At 34.6% G+C, this 16,464-nt stretch overlaps 1 protein-coding gene across 1 annotated transcript; it reads right to left on the reverse strand.

Annotated features, from left to right (window-relative positions):
• Positions 1–222: 222 nt before the first annotated feature.
• Positions 223–6,081, reverse strand: LOC141483613 (uncharacterized). Its single transcript, XM_074178381.1, has 2 exons — positions 5,998–6,081; positions 223–5,942 (listed from the first exon to the last, which is right to left on the reverse strand). The coding sequence occupies exon 2, from the start codon at positions 5,883–5,885 to the stop codon at positions 369–371; it is 5,517 nt and encodes a 1,838-aa protein (XP_074034482.1). The 5' UTR covers positions 5,886–5,942; positions 5,998–6,081; the 3' UTR covers positions 223–368.
• Between the last annotated feature and the right edge of the window lie 10,383 nt (positions 6,082–16,464).

Here is a 16,464-nt window from a genome sequence, read left to right on the forward strand (position 1 = left end):
TGGAAAATCGATGGAAACATCTTGGCATTCATACAAAATTTTCTGGGGAACAGAACCTTCAGAGTGAGAGCTAATGGAGTACTTTCTGACCTCAAGACACAAGAAAATGGTATTCCACAAGGTTCATCTCTAAGTGTTGTATTTTACCTGGAATATCTAAGTTAAATCCGGTCTCGAAGAACGAAATATTGAAATTCAATGTCAGTCAAAAAAGTTTTTTTTTTATTCTCTCTGTTTTAGTTACAACAACTGAACATCAAACTAAATATAATTATATACAGGGTAAATGAGAGAGTAAACAAATAAAAATGAATATAAATACTGAACATTCTCTCCCGCAGTAATTGATTCGAATGAAAGAAATTACTTCAAATCTGATTATTCTCGGGAGACTTCTCTTTGAATACATCAAGTATGCAAAGTGTAGATACAGCTCGCTTGAATGTTGTTCCAGAAGCTGTAACAACATCAACCACTCTGATTTTGCCATCCTTCCCAGGGTGAACATTTGTAATTCTTCCTTTCAGCCAAATGTTTCGTGGACTATTGGAGTCATAAAATAGAACAATATCCCCTATTTTGACATTTCTTCTCTGCTGGTGCCATTTATCTCGTTTTGCTAGAGATGGTAGATATTCTTTAGCCCACCTTTGCCAAAATAAATATGTGAGCTTTTGTGCTGCCTTCCATTTGTTCAATAAACACAAATCCCTTTCATCAGTTTCAGCACAAGGTAACGCTGAATAACAAGTTCCAATCAAAAAATGATTTGGAGTTAGAGCCTCCATATCATCTGGATCATTGGGTACATGGGTAAGTGGTCTCGAGTTCAAAATATTCTCAACTTCTGCAAATACTGTCCTTAAAACATATTCCTGGGGGTATCTTGTTGTAAGAACTTCCGACACATTTTTCTTGATAGATTTTATCAAACTCTCCCATGATCCACCCATGAAAGGAGCTAATGGCGGGTTGAAAAACCATTTCACATTTTTCAGCGTACAAAATTCTTTTATTTTATTTTGGTCAAACGATTCCAAACTTTTTTGAAGTTCTCTGTCACTTCCTTTAAAATTCCCTCCATTGTCACTATACATCTCTTGCGGAAAACCTCGTCTACTACCAAATTGTCGAAAAACATGAATGAAACCATCCGTGCTCAGGTCGTGTGCAATCTCTAAGTGAATTGCTCGTGTAACCATACAAGTGAATATCACCCCATATCGCTTCTCCCGACTTCTCTTGACTGAAACTAAAAGAGGTCCAAAATAATCAACTCCAGTTTTTATAAAAGGTCTCACTGTCCGTTCTATTCTACATGTTGGAAGCTGTCCCATAATCGGAGGTTTCGGCAAGGATTTCCTGTTCTTACACTTTTGGCAGTTTGTCCAGCAACTGCGGATAGCTTGTCGCATACGTAGTATCCAAAACTTTTGTCTCATGCTATTGAATACAGTGTCTTGTCCATGGTGATTGAACTTCTCGTGATAATAAAATATAAGCAGTTTCGTAATTTTGTGTTTCGGGTCTAAAATTATCGGTCTTTTCACATATTCATCTAAAAGTTTGGAGTTATCTAATCTTCCACCCAATCTGATCAAGCCTTCTTCATCAAGGAAACAATCCAATGTATACAGGCGACTCGTATTTTTCACAATGCCATGAATTCTCAAAGATTTCATTTCTTCACTAAATGTTTCCTCTTGACATCTGCTAAGTAGATTTTTTTCAGCTTGATTTAATTCTGATACTTCTAATTCACCTGAAGTTTTTGCTCTTGTTTTACAATTTTGTATGAATCTATATATCCAAGCGGTTGATCTCAATAATTTTTGCCATTTAGAGAATTTATTTGGATCAGTCGTAACTACATTTCCTTTATCGTTCATATTTACATGAACCAGTACATTATTTTCTTCTAAGTCTACTTCTTGTCCATTATTATTTGTTCTGAATTTTTCTTCAACAGGCCAAAATTCTGCGGTCATGTACAAAAATTCTGGTCCCTTTAACCACCTACAGTCAGGAGAAAAATCCATCTTCGAGTACTGCTTTGTTGCTTCATCTGCCACGTTTTCTTTTGTTCCAACATATCTCCAATCACAAGTATTCGTGAGCTCTTGAATTTCTCCCAAACGTTGCGCTACGAACATTTTGAAGCGTCGAGCTTCCGATCGAATCCAATATAATACTGTTTTCGAGTCAGTCCAATATATTGTATCATCAATTTTTAAGTTCAAAACGCTTTTTAAGCTTGAACCCAGCCGTGATCCAATTAATGCTGCCTGTAGTTCAAGTCTTGGTATAGATAGTGGTTTTATTGGTGATACTCTGGTTCGTGCGTTCAAAAAACAAACTTTAATGCCATCTTTTCCAGACCATCTCAAATATGCGACACTTGCATACGCATTCTCAGAGGCATCACAGAAGATATGAAGCTGAATTTCAGAATCGGACCTATTCATTTCACAATATTGTCTTGGCAATTTAAAATCATCAACTTTCCTCAAATCTTGTATGAATTTCTCCCATTTGATAATCAAACTGTCTGGTATTTCGTCGTCCCATCCTATCTGACTTCTCCATGTTTTCTGTAATATGATTTTACCTTGTATCAAAAAGTTTGCGAGAAATCCGAGGGGATCGAAGACTGACATGACGATCTTGAGTACTTCTCGTTTTGTCGGTCTTCTGTTACCTTCCAATAAATTTTTGTCAATTTTATGGAATTTTGTTTTGAATTGAAAGATATCTTTTTTGGGGTTCCACCATATACCCAAAATTCTTTCCTCTGAAGAATTCAAATTTTCGTCAAATTTGGCCAATAGTGAGTCATCTATGTCTTGAAATAAAATCGGGTTATTGGAAATCCAATTACATATAGTGAATCCACCTTTACTATGTACATATATTACGTCCCTTATCAATTGTTTTGCCTCCTGGACATTATCTGCTCCTCCAAGATAATCATCCATATAATGATCATTGATGATGGCTTTGACCGCTTCAGGATATTCTTCTTGGAATTCTTTGGCATTTCTGTTCTTGGCCTCCTGGGCTAAACACGGGCCACACGATGAACCAAAAAATACCACATTTATTTCATATACATCTGGATCATCATCTTTTCGCATTCCTCTGTATAAAATTCTCTGTGCTGATCTGTCTTCTTTCCGGACATTCACTCTCAAAAACATTTCTTTGATGTCTGCTGAAAACGCATATCTTTTGATTCTAAAATTCAAAAGAATTGTTTGAAGTGAATTGTACAAATCCGGTCCTGTCAGCAGAAAGTCGTTTAAGGAATTACCATTACTTTTCGAAGAGGCATCAAATACGATTCGTAATTTATTGGGTTTGTTTGGATTCATGACACCGAAGTGTGGCAAATACCAGATTTTTCCGTCGTTGAGATTATCTTCTGCATTAGAAATTTTCGATATATAATTTTTCTTAATCATATCTTCAAACTTTTCGCAATACATTCGACCAAATTCTTCATCTTTGTGCATTCTCCTTTCCGTACAAACGAGTCTTCTCATGGCATTTTTTTTACTTTCCGGTAAATGATGATTACTCTTTTTCCAAAGCAGTCCTGTTTCAAACGTGTCACCTATTCTCCGCATTGTAGAATCCATGATCTCTTGAGCTCTAATGTCTTCTCTGGATAAAGATTGTCTTGAAGTAGGAAATGATTCCATTTTCCATTGTTCTTTAATCAGGTCATGGAGAATGTCTAATTCATCTTTTTCTTTCAAATCCACAAAACAAACAAATGTATTCATATTATCATTACTATGATGTAAATTTCCGTGAACTACCCAACCTAACAATGTTTTCGTGAGTGCGGGTCCATGCCAAGGCCCCGAAATTATTTTCTTGCTTACCAACAATGGCCAATTGTCTTGACCAATCAAAATTTTAGGACGTACATCGATCATAGATTGTATTTTGTTGTCAATATAAGGATATTTCAAAGAAATCTGATCAATATCGACAGTTTGTTTTGGCAATGAAAGATTTTTGATCGTTCGAACATGCCTCAAATAAAAATTCGAATTAGAATTACACGTTTTTGACGATATTTTGAAAGTAACAATTCTTGAGTCATCCTGCTCTTCTGTCTGATTATTTGTCCATTGGATACATAAAGACTTTTGAGGACCATCAAGATCCAAATCATCAGCGAGATCTTTATCAATTAAAGTTATGGTACTAGCATCGTCCAAAAGAGCATATGTATCAATTTCTTTTTTGCCATTTGAAATAGAGACTGGTAAAATTTTCAGTAACACTCGTCTATTTGATGAAATATGACAATTGGTTTCAATATCAGTGACTTGCGAAGTAGAATTTGTTTCTCTATTCTCTTCATTTTTATGTAAAAGCTCATGATGTACTCTCTTGCATCCATCTACTGTACATATCTTTTTTCTTCTACAATTTTTCAAACCATGAAAAGGTGTCAGGCAAGAAAAACAAATTCTATTCTTTGTCGCAAAGGACCATCTGTCATCAACGGAAAACGACTTGAAAACATGACATGAAAATAAACCATGAAATTGATCTTTACAGCAAATGCATTTTTTGCTAACAAATTTTGTGGCTAAAGTGATATCTTTATTTCTGTAATTTTCTTTATTAGCCTTGAATTCTGAAATTTGTGGAATTTGAAGTTGACAAGCTGCATTAGCTTTAGATCCTAACCATGAACAAAATTCAATGAGTTTATTTTTCACTGTCTTCTCAGTAATATATTCCACCCAATTCAATTTGTAAGAAGTCGGTAATTTATTCAGAAGTTCTTGTAATAGCAAAGGATTACATAAGTGTTCATTCTCCTCCAATGACTGGACAGTATATACAAAATTTTTAACTTCGTCTGAAAATGCTATCAAAATATCTAATTTGTCTTCCTTAATTATTGGAAATTTTCTCAAACGATCGAGTAATAAAGTAATAATATGTTCAGATCGACCAAATCTATTTTTTAATAATTCTATTACTTTATCAACATTTTGCGGAAGTATTAATAATGCTTGTGTTATTTTTTTGGCAGGACCTTCAAGACATTTCTGTAACCTGCTTTGATTCTCCTCTTTTGAATAACCACACAAAGCAGTAGAATTTTCAAACTGGTGAATGAAATTGGGCCACTCTGTAGGATCCCCATTAAAATTCGGCAAGTCTTTCGGAACACTCTGTCTAGTCAAAATTTTCTTTATGTCATTATTGTCAATTGATTGACTAGACATTTCTCGTGAATTGAAATTTTTCCTAACGTCATTTTGACAGTTGTTTGCATTTTTAGGAGTAGGATATATTTCTGCGTTTGACAATGTAGAAAATGGTTCACATACCTGAGAACAGCAAGGCGTGCAATTTTTTGTGTCATTATTACCATTCCAAGTGAACTCGTTTACCCATTTTTGAACATTCGAACCATTGTTAATCACTGACCCTGATCCACATGATGGAGACTCATCTTCCACTGATACATCCGAAGATTCATATTCTATTTGTGACAACTTGAAGGCTAATTGTAAGTCGAGAATCTCTTGTTCTTTCTTCAATAATTTCTGCTCCAATTCTTTCTTCTTGATTTCTGTCTGAATCATCAATTCTTTTTTGACTTTTTCTGAACGGGCGCTACTAGTTTTGGACTTAATCGATTTCTTTTCTTGAATGGAACCCTGCCGTGACATTTTCTTCTTGCTGTCTGCATGTGAATACTTACAAGTGGAGTTTTTGTCATCAATGTCATTACTCTGCTCCAACTGTAAGCCACGGGAAGAAATGTTGTCTTGTTCCCTTTCACTACTGATAGAAATCGCTTCCTTTTCCCGTTTTTCTGCTAATCTCTCGCTTCTTCGATTTTTTGACATGTCTCAATAGGTTGATTCGGTAAAGGCGTAGAAGGACCAATTAATGTTGTATTTTACCTGGAATATCTAAGTTAAATCCGGTCTCGAAGAACCAATTAATGTTGTATTTTACCTGGAATATCTAAGTTAAATCCGGTCTCGAAGAACGAAATATTGAAATTCAATGTCAGTCAAAAAAGTTTTTTTTTTATTCTCTCTGTTTTAGTTACAACAACTGAACATCAAACTAAATATAATTATATACAGGGTAAATGAGAGAGTAAACAAATAAAAATGAATATAAATACTGAACACTAAGCGCCACCCTTTTTCTGGTTGCCATAAACGATATTCTGGAAAATATTGTAGCTCCGATTGAAGCTAACATTTATGCTGACGACTTAGTTTTATACACTAATGGCAAAAATATTCAATCATCAACCAAACTTCTCCAACATGCCATAGGACATCTCGAAGAATGGTCCAAGCGAACAGGACTTCAATTCTCTGCCAAAAAAACTAAATGCATGGTATTCACTCAAAGTTCCAATGTGCAGAATCCATCCTTAAGCTTGTACAATCAACAACTGGAATTCGTTGATAACATGAAATTTCTCGGACTCATCTTCGATAAAAAACTTCAATGGAAAAAACATATAGAGAAACTCAAACAGTCATCCTAAAATGGTCTTAACCTACTAAAAACTCTAGCTAGCTATTCCTGGGGAGCAGACTACTCAACCCTGATGCACCTGTATGAATCAACAGTGAGATCAAGATTAGACTACGGAGCTATAGTGTACTCAAGTGCCAGAGAAACAATTTTAAAACTATTAGATAGCGTTCATCATGCTGGTATAAGAATAGCATATGGAGCGTTTCGGACTAGTCCAGTGGAAAGCTTGTTCGTTGAGTCAGGAGAACTCCCATTACAACTGAGAAGAAACTACCTCAGTATGACCTATGCTTCAAGAATTTCATCCAATCCTAAAAATCCTACTCATAGTCGCATTTTTCCCAAGCATATAAATGAAATATACCAACAAAAGACCCACATTATGCCGCCCATACATACCCGCATCCGCAGAATACCTGTCACTATCAACCTCTCATCTACATATCCCATTTCCTCAAATACTCCTCCTCCATGGTTAATCGATATTCCACCCTGTAACACAGAACTGCTTATACTCCCAAAAGATGAAACTCCTGCTGCACTGATCCGAAAATCATTCCAGGCCATTTCTTCTAAGTTCTCTAACTTCAATCACATCTATACCGATGCTTCTAAATCAGAAAAAGGCGTGGGAGCAGCCGTATTCAGCAAACATGAGAGTAAAAGTTACAAACTACCTAGCGTCAGCAGTATTTACACTGGAGAGGTTTATGCCATCGCACAGGCAATTATACATGCGAGACAAGTAAATGAAAACTCTGTAATATTCACAGATTCATTGAGTGCAATAGAGGGAATTCGCCAATTATATCCTAAACATCCTCTTCTACAACAAATTGAGATTGAGCTTTTCAAACTTTACCAAGAAGGAAAAAGAGTCGAGATAATCTGGATACCTTCACACATTGGGATACCAGGAAATGAGAAAGCCGACATGCTGGCACGTAACGCTCTCTCAAACACTAGTGCAGTGACATTCGGAAAAACACTACACACAGACATATATCGTCAGATTAAAACTTCCATAAACGCTATCTGGGAGCAGAAATGGCAATCTTCAACTGCCAATAAACTGTACAAAATAAATCCCAACATGGAAATAAAAAATTACGCTGCCCTTAGTCGGAAAAATCAAATAACCATAAGTCGCCTAAGAATTGGACACACATTGGAATAATGTAATAAAATATGTCAAACGAATCCATATATTTAATTCAATTTAATGTATACCGATATACTGTATCTCATATGTACCGCCGCTAATAACCCTATGTGGTTGATGCGGTTTGAAATCTAATTAAAAAAAACATCCGACTTCAAATACAAATCAGAGTATTCAGCCAAATTCTGACACTCGAATAAATTCCACACATTTCTAGTCCTATCATAATCATTTTCTGATATATGTTCACAAATGAGTTTGTCATAAAACTGATTTTTTGTTGGAAGTGATGGATAATTCAATTTGTCAATGTCATCAACGAAGCTATATGGAAATACCCCTTTATGCCTCATCCAATTGAATTTCTCAATTTATTGAAATTGTTTATGCATCTCCAAACATTGATCAGAGGTCAAGTTAGTACCCAACTTCTCCAACGAATTAGTCATAAATTTATAACTATCGATAAATCTCATTTTGAGATATTTCTTCTTAACCTTACCATCTTTATCGATATAGGTGTGTGTGAAGAGATGCTTAGTGAAAGATATGTATTTCTCTTTTGTTCGTGGGATGACATCAACTTTATCTTTATTCCTATACAGTTCTTCTATGAATAAATGGCAATCATAGCCGCCTAAATTGTGGAAAATAATAGGTACAAAGTTAGGTATTTTGAAATTCAAATTACATTTGGAATGAGCGGCGTGTGATCTTTTCTTTCCTGTAACATGACAATGATCTCTAACTTTGACTACACCATCAATAAATGGTTTATTACATATACCACAAGTTCCGGCTGCAGCAAATTGTTTCTTTTCTTCGAGGGTTTGTGCATCCATTGGTATAGGGTATCTGAGATGATTTTCATATATCTTTTTCAAATCATCTTCAATGCTACTCACAAATTTCTGAACTGCATCTACACCCCTATATGTAACAAATTTTGACAAATCATCATTATATGAACATTTTATCAGATAAGCAAATGAATATGGAGCATGTTTGAATGTTTTATTCGTGTATGAACTTTCTGGATTTGGCTCATTCACGTGAATCAGTACAAGTAGTGATTCAAAATCAGCATATACTACAAATGGTACCCTCTTTTGTCTCTCAAAATTTTGAAACATTAATTTATTTTCCGCAACCATACGACCATATTTATTGATCTTAAAATTGGTGCTTGGTGATGTTGTACTAACGAGATTACAATAATTCATCTTATGACGTAAAAGCAATCTCTCGCTGGAAAAATATATCAAACATCCATCACAAAAATATTTTTTGTAATCAAGAGCTGATAGTTGACTGGAAACTAATCGTGAAAGATCTTCAATCCAACAATAGTGACTATTACCGGAGTCATCAGTTATAAGTTACAAATTGACATGTCTCCGTAGTCTTCTCTGTGAGTATCGCAATGGACCAATCACATCATACTTCACTTTACCCTTATCAAATTCACTCTCTAAACCGTAAACATTAATTGAAATATCATTCCTATCTTCAAATCTTTCAATACTCTTATCATTAACTTCAACCGGAAAATCTATATCTATGACATCTAAAACATTGGAAAAATGTGGATATGACGTAACTTCGGACACTCTACCATTTGCAGGATATAATGCTAATGTTATAGCCCACGGAAAACAGTGTTGATCTTCGTTACGAACATTCACGACAGCTTTTCTCCATTCAATGCATTCAGGCAGCTTCACATATGAACGTCCTCCCAGTGGACGGTATTCATTGATATTGACTTCGAGAAATAGTATTTTTTCACAAGTCCAACCTAAATTACAAAAAAAATAAATATTACTACTCAATCTCGTTGAAATTTACAAAAAAATCAATACCTGAGTCACGTTCCTGGAATTCAGTCGTTTGAGCCACAATTACAGCACGAAATCCATCAAAAACAGCATTCAAATCTGAAGATTGGTCCACTATTTTATTTTGGGAATTGAATGACTTCGTGTCCCTCGAATCTTGAGTCTGAAGAATATAATTCCCAAAAACTTCCATATTCACCTTGATGCTTTTATGGATCCTGATGACCGATCCCAGTAATTCAATGACCTTCTGCCTAATCTCCTTGAAAAATGACATGTAGTCACTGGATACAATCGAACTCTCAACCCTGTACGTAGCAATGCGGCAATTGAGTGCATTCGTTATAATTTGAACACTTTCAGACAATTGAACACATGCATTATTTTTATGACTCATGGTTCTTCGGTGAGAGTTCACTTGCATCATAAGAATTGTCACATTACAGCAATTGCAAGTATACATTGGTGTTGCATTGTCCACTTTCATCCGTTTCACTGAAGGCCATCTTTGGCAACTCTGGAGCTGATGCCGACGAAGATTATCACTACGAGTGAAAGATTTACCACAGTCACAGGAATAAATTTTATATAATAATTCTCACTAACTCACTTGATGTAAACTGACATAACCAACACTCGTCCGCTTCTTAAATATAGTCTGATCGGGCCCGTCAAGACGTCATAGCCAACCCCACCTCTCAACTACATGCGCCAAGCCTCCCAACCTCCCAACTGAATGCGATAACAGATGTCGATACGAACAGGCAGTGGTCGTTGTGCTCTCGTAGAGGGTAGACGCTAGGCAGACAGTCCTCGGCCGCCTGCGTGTCACCATCGATAGCGAGGCTAGAGCGATGCGTTACGTCACATCCTTCACTGTATCGAGAGAGGTGAGGGCACACCGATGAATACGCATTACTCAGCCACACGTCGTGAAGTGAACATCTTGCTCTCTTACCGTTGGACAGATGCTGCTGTGACGTCACACCACTACTAACTTGGTGAGCTCACACCGATGGAACATTCATTACTTGCAGGATCTTCGAAGTATGCAGGCGTATGTTTGTACATAGACAAGCACATGATGAAACCCTGTACCGTGCATTCACACACAAACACTCACCAATCAAATGTAATTACGTCACTATGTCACACACACACACACCCAAAAATCTCATATGAAAAAAAAAATTCTGAACGATCCCTGCACCAGACCCTTCAAGGTCACATCGCCTTGATGTTACTAAACAACAAAAAAAAGCAATTAATACGTCATGGTGGTGGGGGGAGGCCCAGAACCGGCTGTAATCTGCTACTGTTATCTATCAAATCACATCGAAGAGCCAATGTGTGACATGTGAAACAAAACTGAGTGTTGAACTAATTTTCACCGAATGCGGATTAATACTCATTCAAGCTTGCTAGCGGCTAGTTTGAACTTAATACCCCTAGAAAAAATATCAGAAGATGCCTTGTAAAAAATAAAATTAAATCATTTGAGTTGAAAATTATACACACTCTGGAGCCGAAATATAAAGAAAGAAGGTTGGAATTCTGTTTGTGGGCCCAAGGAGAATATTTTAATATAAACTCCTTCAAAAAAATTTCGTTCAATGATGAAGCTACGTTCACTGCAAATTGAGTAGTTTCGTCCCAAAATTCAAGGTACTAGTCTGTAGATAATCCTAACTGGGTTATAAACCCAAAAGGCAATTTTCCCATAAAATTAATGTGTGGTGTGGAATAATCCATGATAAGATTATCGGTCCGCTTTTCTTCGTAGGATATCTGAATGGAATTATATTTTTAGACTTTTTGAGAAATCAGTTTTGGGACGCAATGCATAATTTACCAGTGCAGGATCGCCTGAATTGTAATTTTTAATTAGATGGGTTTTCTGCACATTGCAGTTATTGTAAGAGAATGTTAATTATGGAAATCGATGGATAGGTCGAAATAATCCTTACATTGAGTGGCCACCAAGATCACCGGTCCTGATACCGCTAGATTTTTTCTTTGCGAGTAGTGTGAAGCAAAAAGTTTACAATTCCAGGCCGCCGTCAGTGCAAGTACACATCAGAATATCAGCAGCTTGTGGAGAAATTACAACAGAACACTTAAGAAAAGTTATATTTCATATAAGAAGAAGGTATGACAAGTGCACTGCAATAAATGCTGGATTGGTTGAAACAACAAACATTTGATGAACGCCCATTCCTGTTTCTGTCTACAATAATTTGTTGAATATTGTTTTTCAATTGTTTAATTTGTCCAATGATTAATTGATCAGAATGAATATGTTCATTCGTTTATTTAATTTGCCACATAGTTATCAACGATTACTCGATCTTTATTTTCTTTTTAGTCCATCAGATACTTGAATTATTTCATAATAAAAGTTTCTTTGATTCGACCACAGAATTATTAATATTATTTTTTTTTTGAAATATGGTATACCACCATTTAAGAAGGTGCCCAGTCCAATGGTGATTTGAATTTTTTTGTAAAAAAAATGATAATACGGTTTTTTTTATTTCAACCTATAAAAATATTCGCAGCAGGCCTTGGTTTTTGTAGAAAAAAAATGATATTTATTCCCAAAGTACAGTTTTTTGAGCTCTACAATTCAAAGTAAAGATCTTCCAAATCGGAGAAAAGATGCAAATTTTAGGAAGGTGTCCCGCTTTCAAGTGGGTCTCACTGTATAAAGGCGGAAAAGATGAAAATGTAGTATTATTTAGTCTTGCAGTTGCACAACATAATATGAGTTGTTAGTGTATAATCATTGCAATCATTGGAAAATGAATATGAAAGGCGAAGGAGCCACTCCTGCGCCATATATTAGAATTCATGGCTCAAAACGTAAAATATTTTTTGAATTCATATACACACATCAAAAAGTCCAAGAAACAACAATGGAAATTCATGTAGCTTCCCAGTAACATAGACTATATTTCTCAAATCTTATACAGATAGTGTAAACTAGTATTATCTCAATATATGTACGGTAGTTTTTGCTCGAGGGAAAAATCGACATTATAATACGGATGCTAATTATTCTTGTTTCGGTTTATTTCATGCATGGAGTAGAGCTGTCGAGTTCATCACAATCAACGAATTTCATTTCTCATCGCACTAACACTACGAGAGAGGGAATTGAGAATATAAATCAGCCGTCATTCTGCTTGGTGGCTCCGATAGCGTAGTTGGTTATTGCGCCTTTCTGAAGAACAAGAGAGCTAGCTCTATTCGAGTCCCAGTTGGGCCCACATTCAGTGGATTCAGTTTCTCTTTCGTTTATCAATTTTCAATTAAATATTTCTTTCATTCATATCTACACACCGTCAATTTATTCTTTCACATAATGACACGGTATACTCTGATTTCATTTCACTACGATTCTCATCTTTTTTGTTGTATGAAATGGAGAAGTTGAAAGCCAAAACCATTCTGTCCCAAAAATCGATTTCTCTTGAAACTGTACTCCTTTAGATTTGAACAAGGTTCCTATGGTTGGGATTGCAATGCAACGTTTCGTTGATTGAATTCATTATCAATATATGTTTTTTAAATACGGACCTGCATGTTGTTTTATACATTTTCGTAGTCATTATAATTACAAATCCGTTGATATATCACACCATCTATATTTTCTGACGTTTTTTCCCGAAACCACATCATCACGATCATTTTTTATTAAAAGCTTGAATTTTCGAATGTTACTGAAATCCAGAGTTCTTCTGCCGATAATGTCGTTTATTGAGATTATAAATATTTGTATTCACTGAAATCCAAATAAATTCCTGTCAGGGTCATCTTGAAAAAAAGACGAATAATCTTTGTATCAATATCAAGGCCATTCATAATTTCTGAATGTCTTTTGAAAATTTGAAGCTACTCAAATATGTTTATTCAGAATATGAGGATATCAACAAGAATTAACTAATAAAAATATTGTATTAAAAAAGTCATAGAAGATTTTCACGAGAAAGCCATAATTTCTTTTTTTGAAGTAAGCCATGAAATACATGAATGTGAATGTCAAGTTAATTGTCACACACAAAATAAAAGTTATTCAAATCGTTGAGCGATTTTGAGGGAGAAACATGAATTTTTCCAATGACGAAAAAGTGGATATGCTTTTTGCATATTCGAGATGTTTGAGGAATGCTACCAAATCTCTGGTAATGTATAAGGAATTGTATCCTGAACGACGACAACCTAATCATAGATATTTTCAACGAATCGAAAATACTTTACGGAATTATGGTTCTTTTGGAAAATCCTCCGAAAAAAATGTACGGTTACTGAATGTGGTGGCAATAATGAAATCGGCGTTTTAGGTGAGTTCAAAAAAGATTCACAGTAATGATAAAGTGACATTGATTTGATTTGGGATTTATGTAAAATAAAAATGAAGAGAACAAGGAAGTATTTCTGAGAAAGATTGCTCATTATTCGGCCATATCCACTACGTCTGTACGAACAATTTTGAAGAAAAATAAATTCAAGCCTTATCGAGTCAGGAAAGTTCATCATTTGCGTTTAACGGACTTCAACAGGAAAAAAGTTTTCTGTAGATGACATTAGAAAATTTCGCCAAGATAATGAAATTTGTAAAAAAAAATTGTGGTGTGATGAAAGTACATTAACCAATAACGGATGGTTCAACAGGAATATACATTATCATTGGCGACAAGAAAATAAATATTTACTTAGAGTTACCAATTTTCAAGAGAGATATGGTGTTAACGTATAACTTGGTGTTCTTGATAATAAAATTATTGACCCCCACTTTTTTGAAACATCTCTGACCGGAAAATTATACTTGGATTTTTTATCAGGGACTCTAACTGAGTTATTAGAAGATTTGCCACTTATCCTCATAAGAAAATACGAGTATTTCCAACACGACGGAGCTCCACCACATCGCAGGAGAATCTGCAGAGATTTCCTCAATACAACTATGCCAGGAAGGTGGATAGGAAATAATGATCCTTTTGAATGGCCACCACGTTCACCGGACCTTTCTCTTCTAGATTTTTTCTTGTGGGGTTCATGAAAGATCAAGTATTCAGAACAAATTTTGAAAATATTGAAGAATTGAAAGATTCAATAAGGAGTGCCTGCATCGCTATCACTCTACAGATGTTAGAGAACTGCCACAAGCACACTATTTCTAGAACAAGTATTTGTTTAAGAAATGATGGAAGACAATTTGAACATATGAAGCGATATAGCGTGAGACGGTAACTTAAAAAATGTAATGTGAGACATTCTGTTATGGTGTTCTTTTTCTATCATTTATTATTTCGTTACATTTTCTTTCGCAACTGTCTTTTTTTCAATGTGATGTATTAACGATACTGTTAACTATATGTTTCAGCAATAGTTTTTTATTTGATTTCTCATTGAATGAAAAAGTTAAATGATAGAATATTAATGATGTGGTTTCCGGAAGAAACGTTGAGAAATATATATGTTGTGATTCAACAAATTTGTAATTATAATGACTACGAAAATGTATGAAAAATATACAGGTCCATATTAAAAAAATATATATTTATGATGGAATTCAATGAACGAAACGTTGCATTGAAAAATGAGTTCACCCAGATTATAAAGTACATGGAATAAAGCGAAACGTTTTTTGTCATTTTTTTATATTATTGAAAATGGAGGCGGTAGAGCAAAAAATAAAATCTGTCATATTCAGTTTTTTGCAAATAACTCAAAAACTGTTGATGATTTTATATAGGCAACTTTTGTTCCATTCAACCGTCCTTGTAGGATCTATCGTTTCCGAGATAGCAAAAGACGGCCTGTATATTATCAATTCTTCAGCATATAATTTTCAATAGATTCCAACTAAAATTATTTTCCAATTTTCAACAGGGTATAATTATCTTTTCAATCATGAACTGGCACATGTTCTTCATTATAAAATGATAATAATGAAAGTTTCTGTAGTAATTTCAATGTTTATCAATCACTTGATGAATTAATATCGAATTAGTATTACTACTTACTATCGGATTAATTTTTGACTTTTGAAGACTTATACCATCATTTAGATATTGTGGTGGAATGTATATAATTGTAATGATGTGATCTCTATTCTCAATGAACTGTCAAAAGTTATATTGAATCCTTTCGTTACATCGAGGATATTTTTTTGACAATATGGTTTTGAAACCAGAAGTAATAGAGCAAATTTTGTATTTGGTTTTGAGATTCCTTTTCATCTAGTGGGCTTGCAGTGAAATCTGCAAATAGATATTGAAAGCGATTCCTTATTAGGGAAATGTCTTTACAATAAATTATGCAACTTAGATGTAATAACAGCTATACTACAGATTCACCCACTGGAACTCCTGTTTTTTTCTGAGAATGAGATTCTCAGTGGTAGATTCAGAAACTACCTCTAGACCATCGAATAAGTAGAAGACCTTTATTATTTTCCAGAGCTTCTGGTTCTTCATAAGTAAGTTCTGAGTTTGTAGATTCATAATTCACATCATTGTGAAATAATTTTGTGAGATTATTATTTTAGTAATATTACTATTTTTTATGTTTTAACGGTTATGTATTTTTCATTTGAATTGATATTATTGAAACATCTGATATTGGGAATGTGAAAATACCGCGAATCACTGAAGATTTCAGATTGACACATTCTTAGGTTAAACAACCCATAACAACCCATTGGTAAAAAAATTTAAATAGGAATAATAATGAATTTCACTAGTTCGGACTTCCATTGTCTATTATATAAAATGATTTGAAATCCCTGAAACAAGTAAAAAAGAATAATTAAAAAGAATAGTTGAAAATAACAATTATATTAAGCAACAATAAACCTGAAATGAAATGATAGTGAAATAACCTACAAGTAAAAATATAATAATTGAATAAATAAAAATT

Source organism: Leptinotarsa decemlineata, unplaced genomic scaffold (assembly GCF_025532065.1).
Source record: "Leptinotarsa decemlineata unplaced genomic scaffold, Ldec_3_MD MMD2_tig00003736_RagTag_RagTag, whole genome shotgun sequence".
NCBI classification, from domain to species: Eukaryota; Metazoa; Arthropoda; class Insecta; order Coleoptera; family Chrysomelidae; genus Leptinotarsa; species Leptinotarsa decemlineata.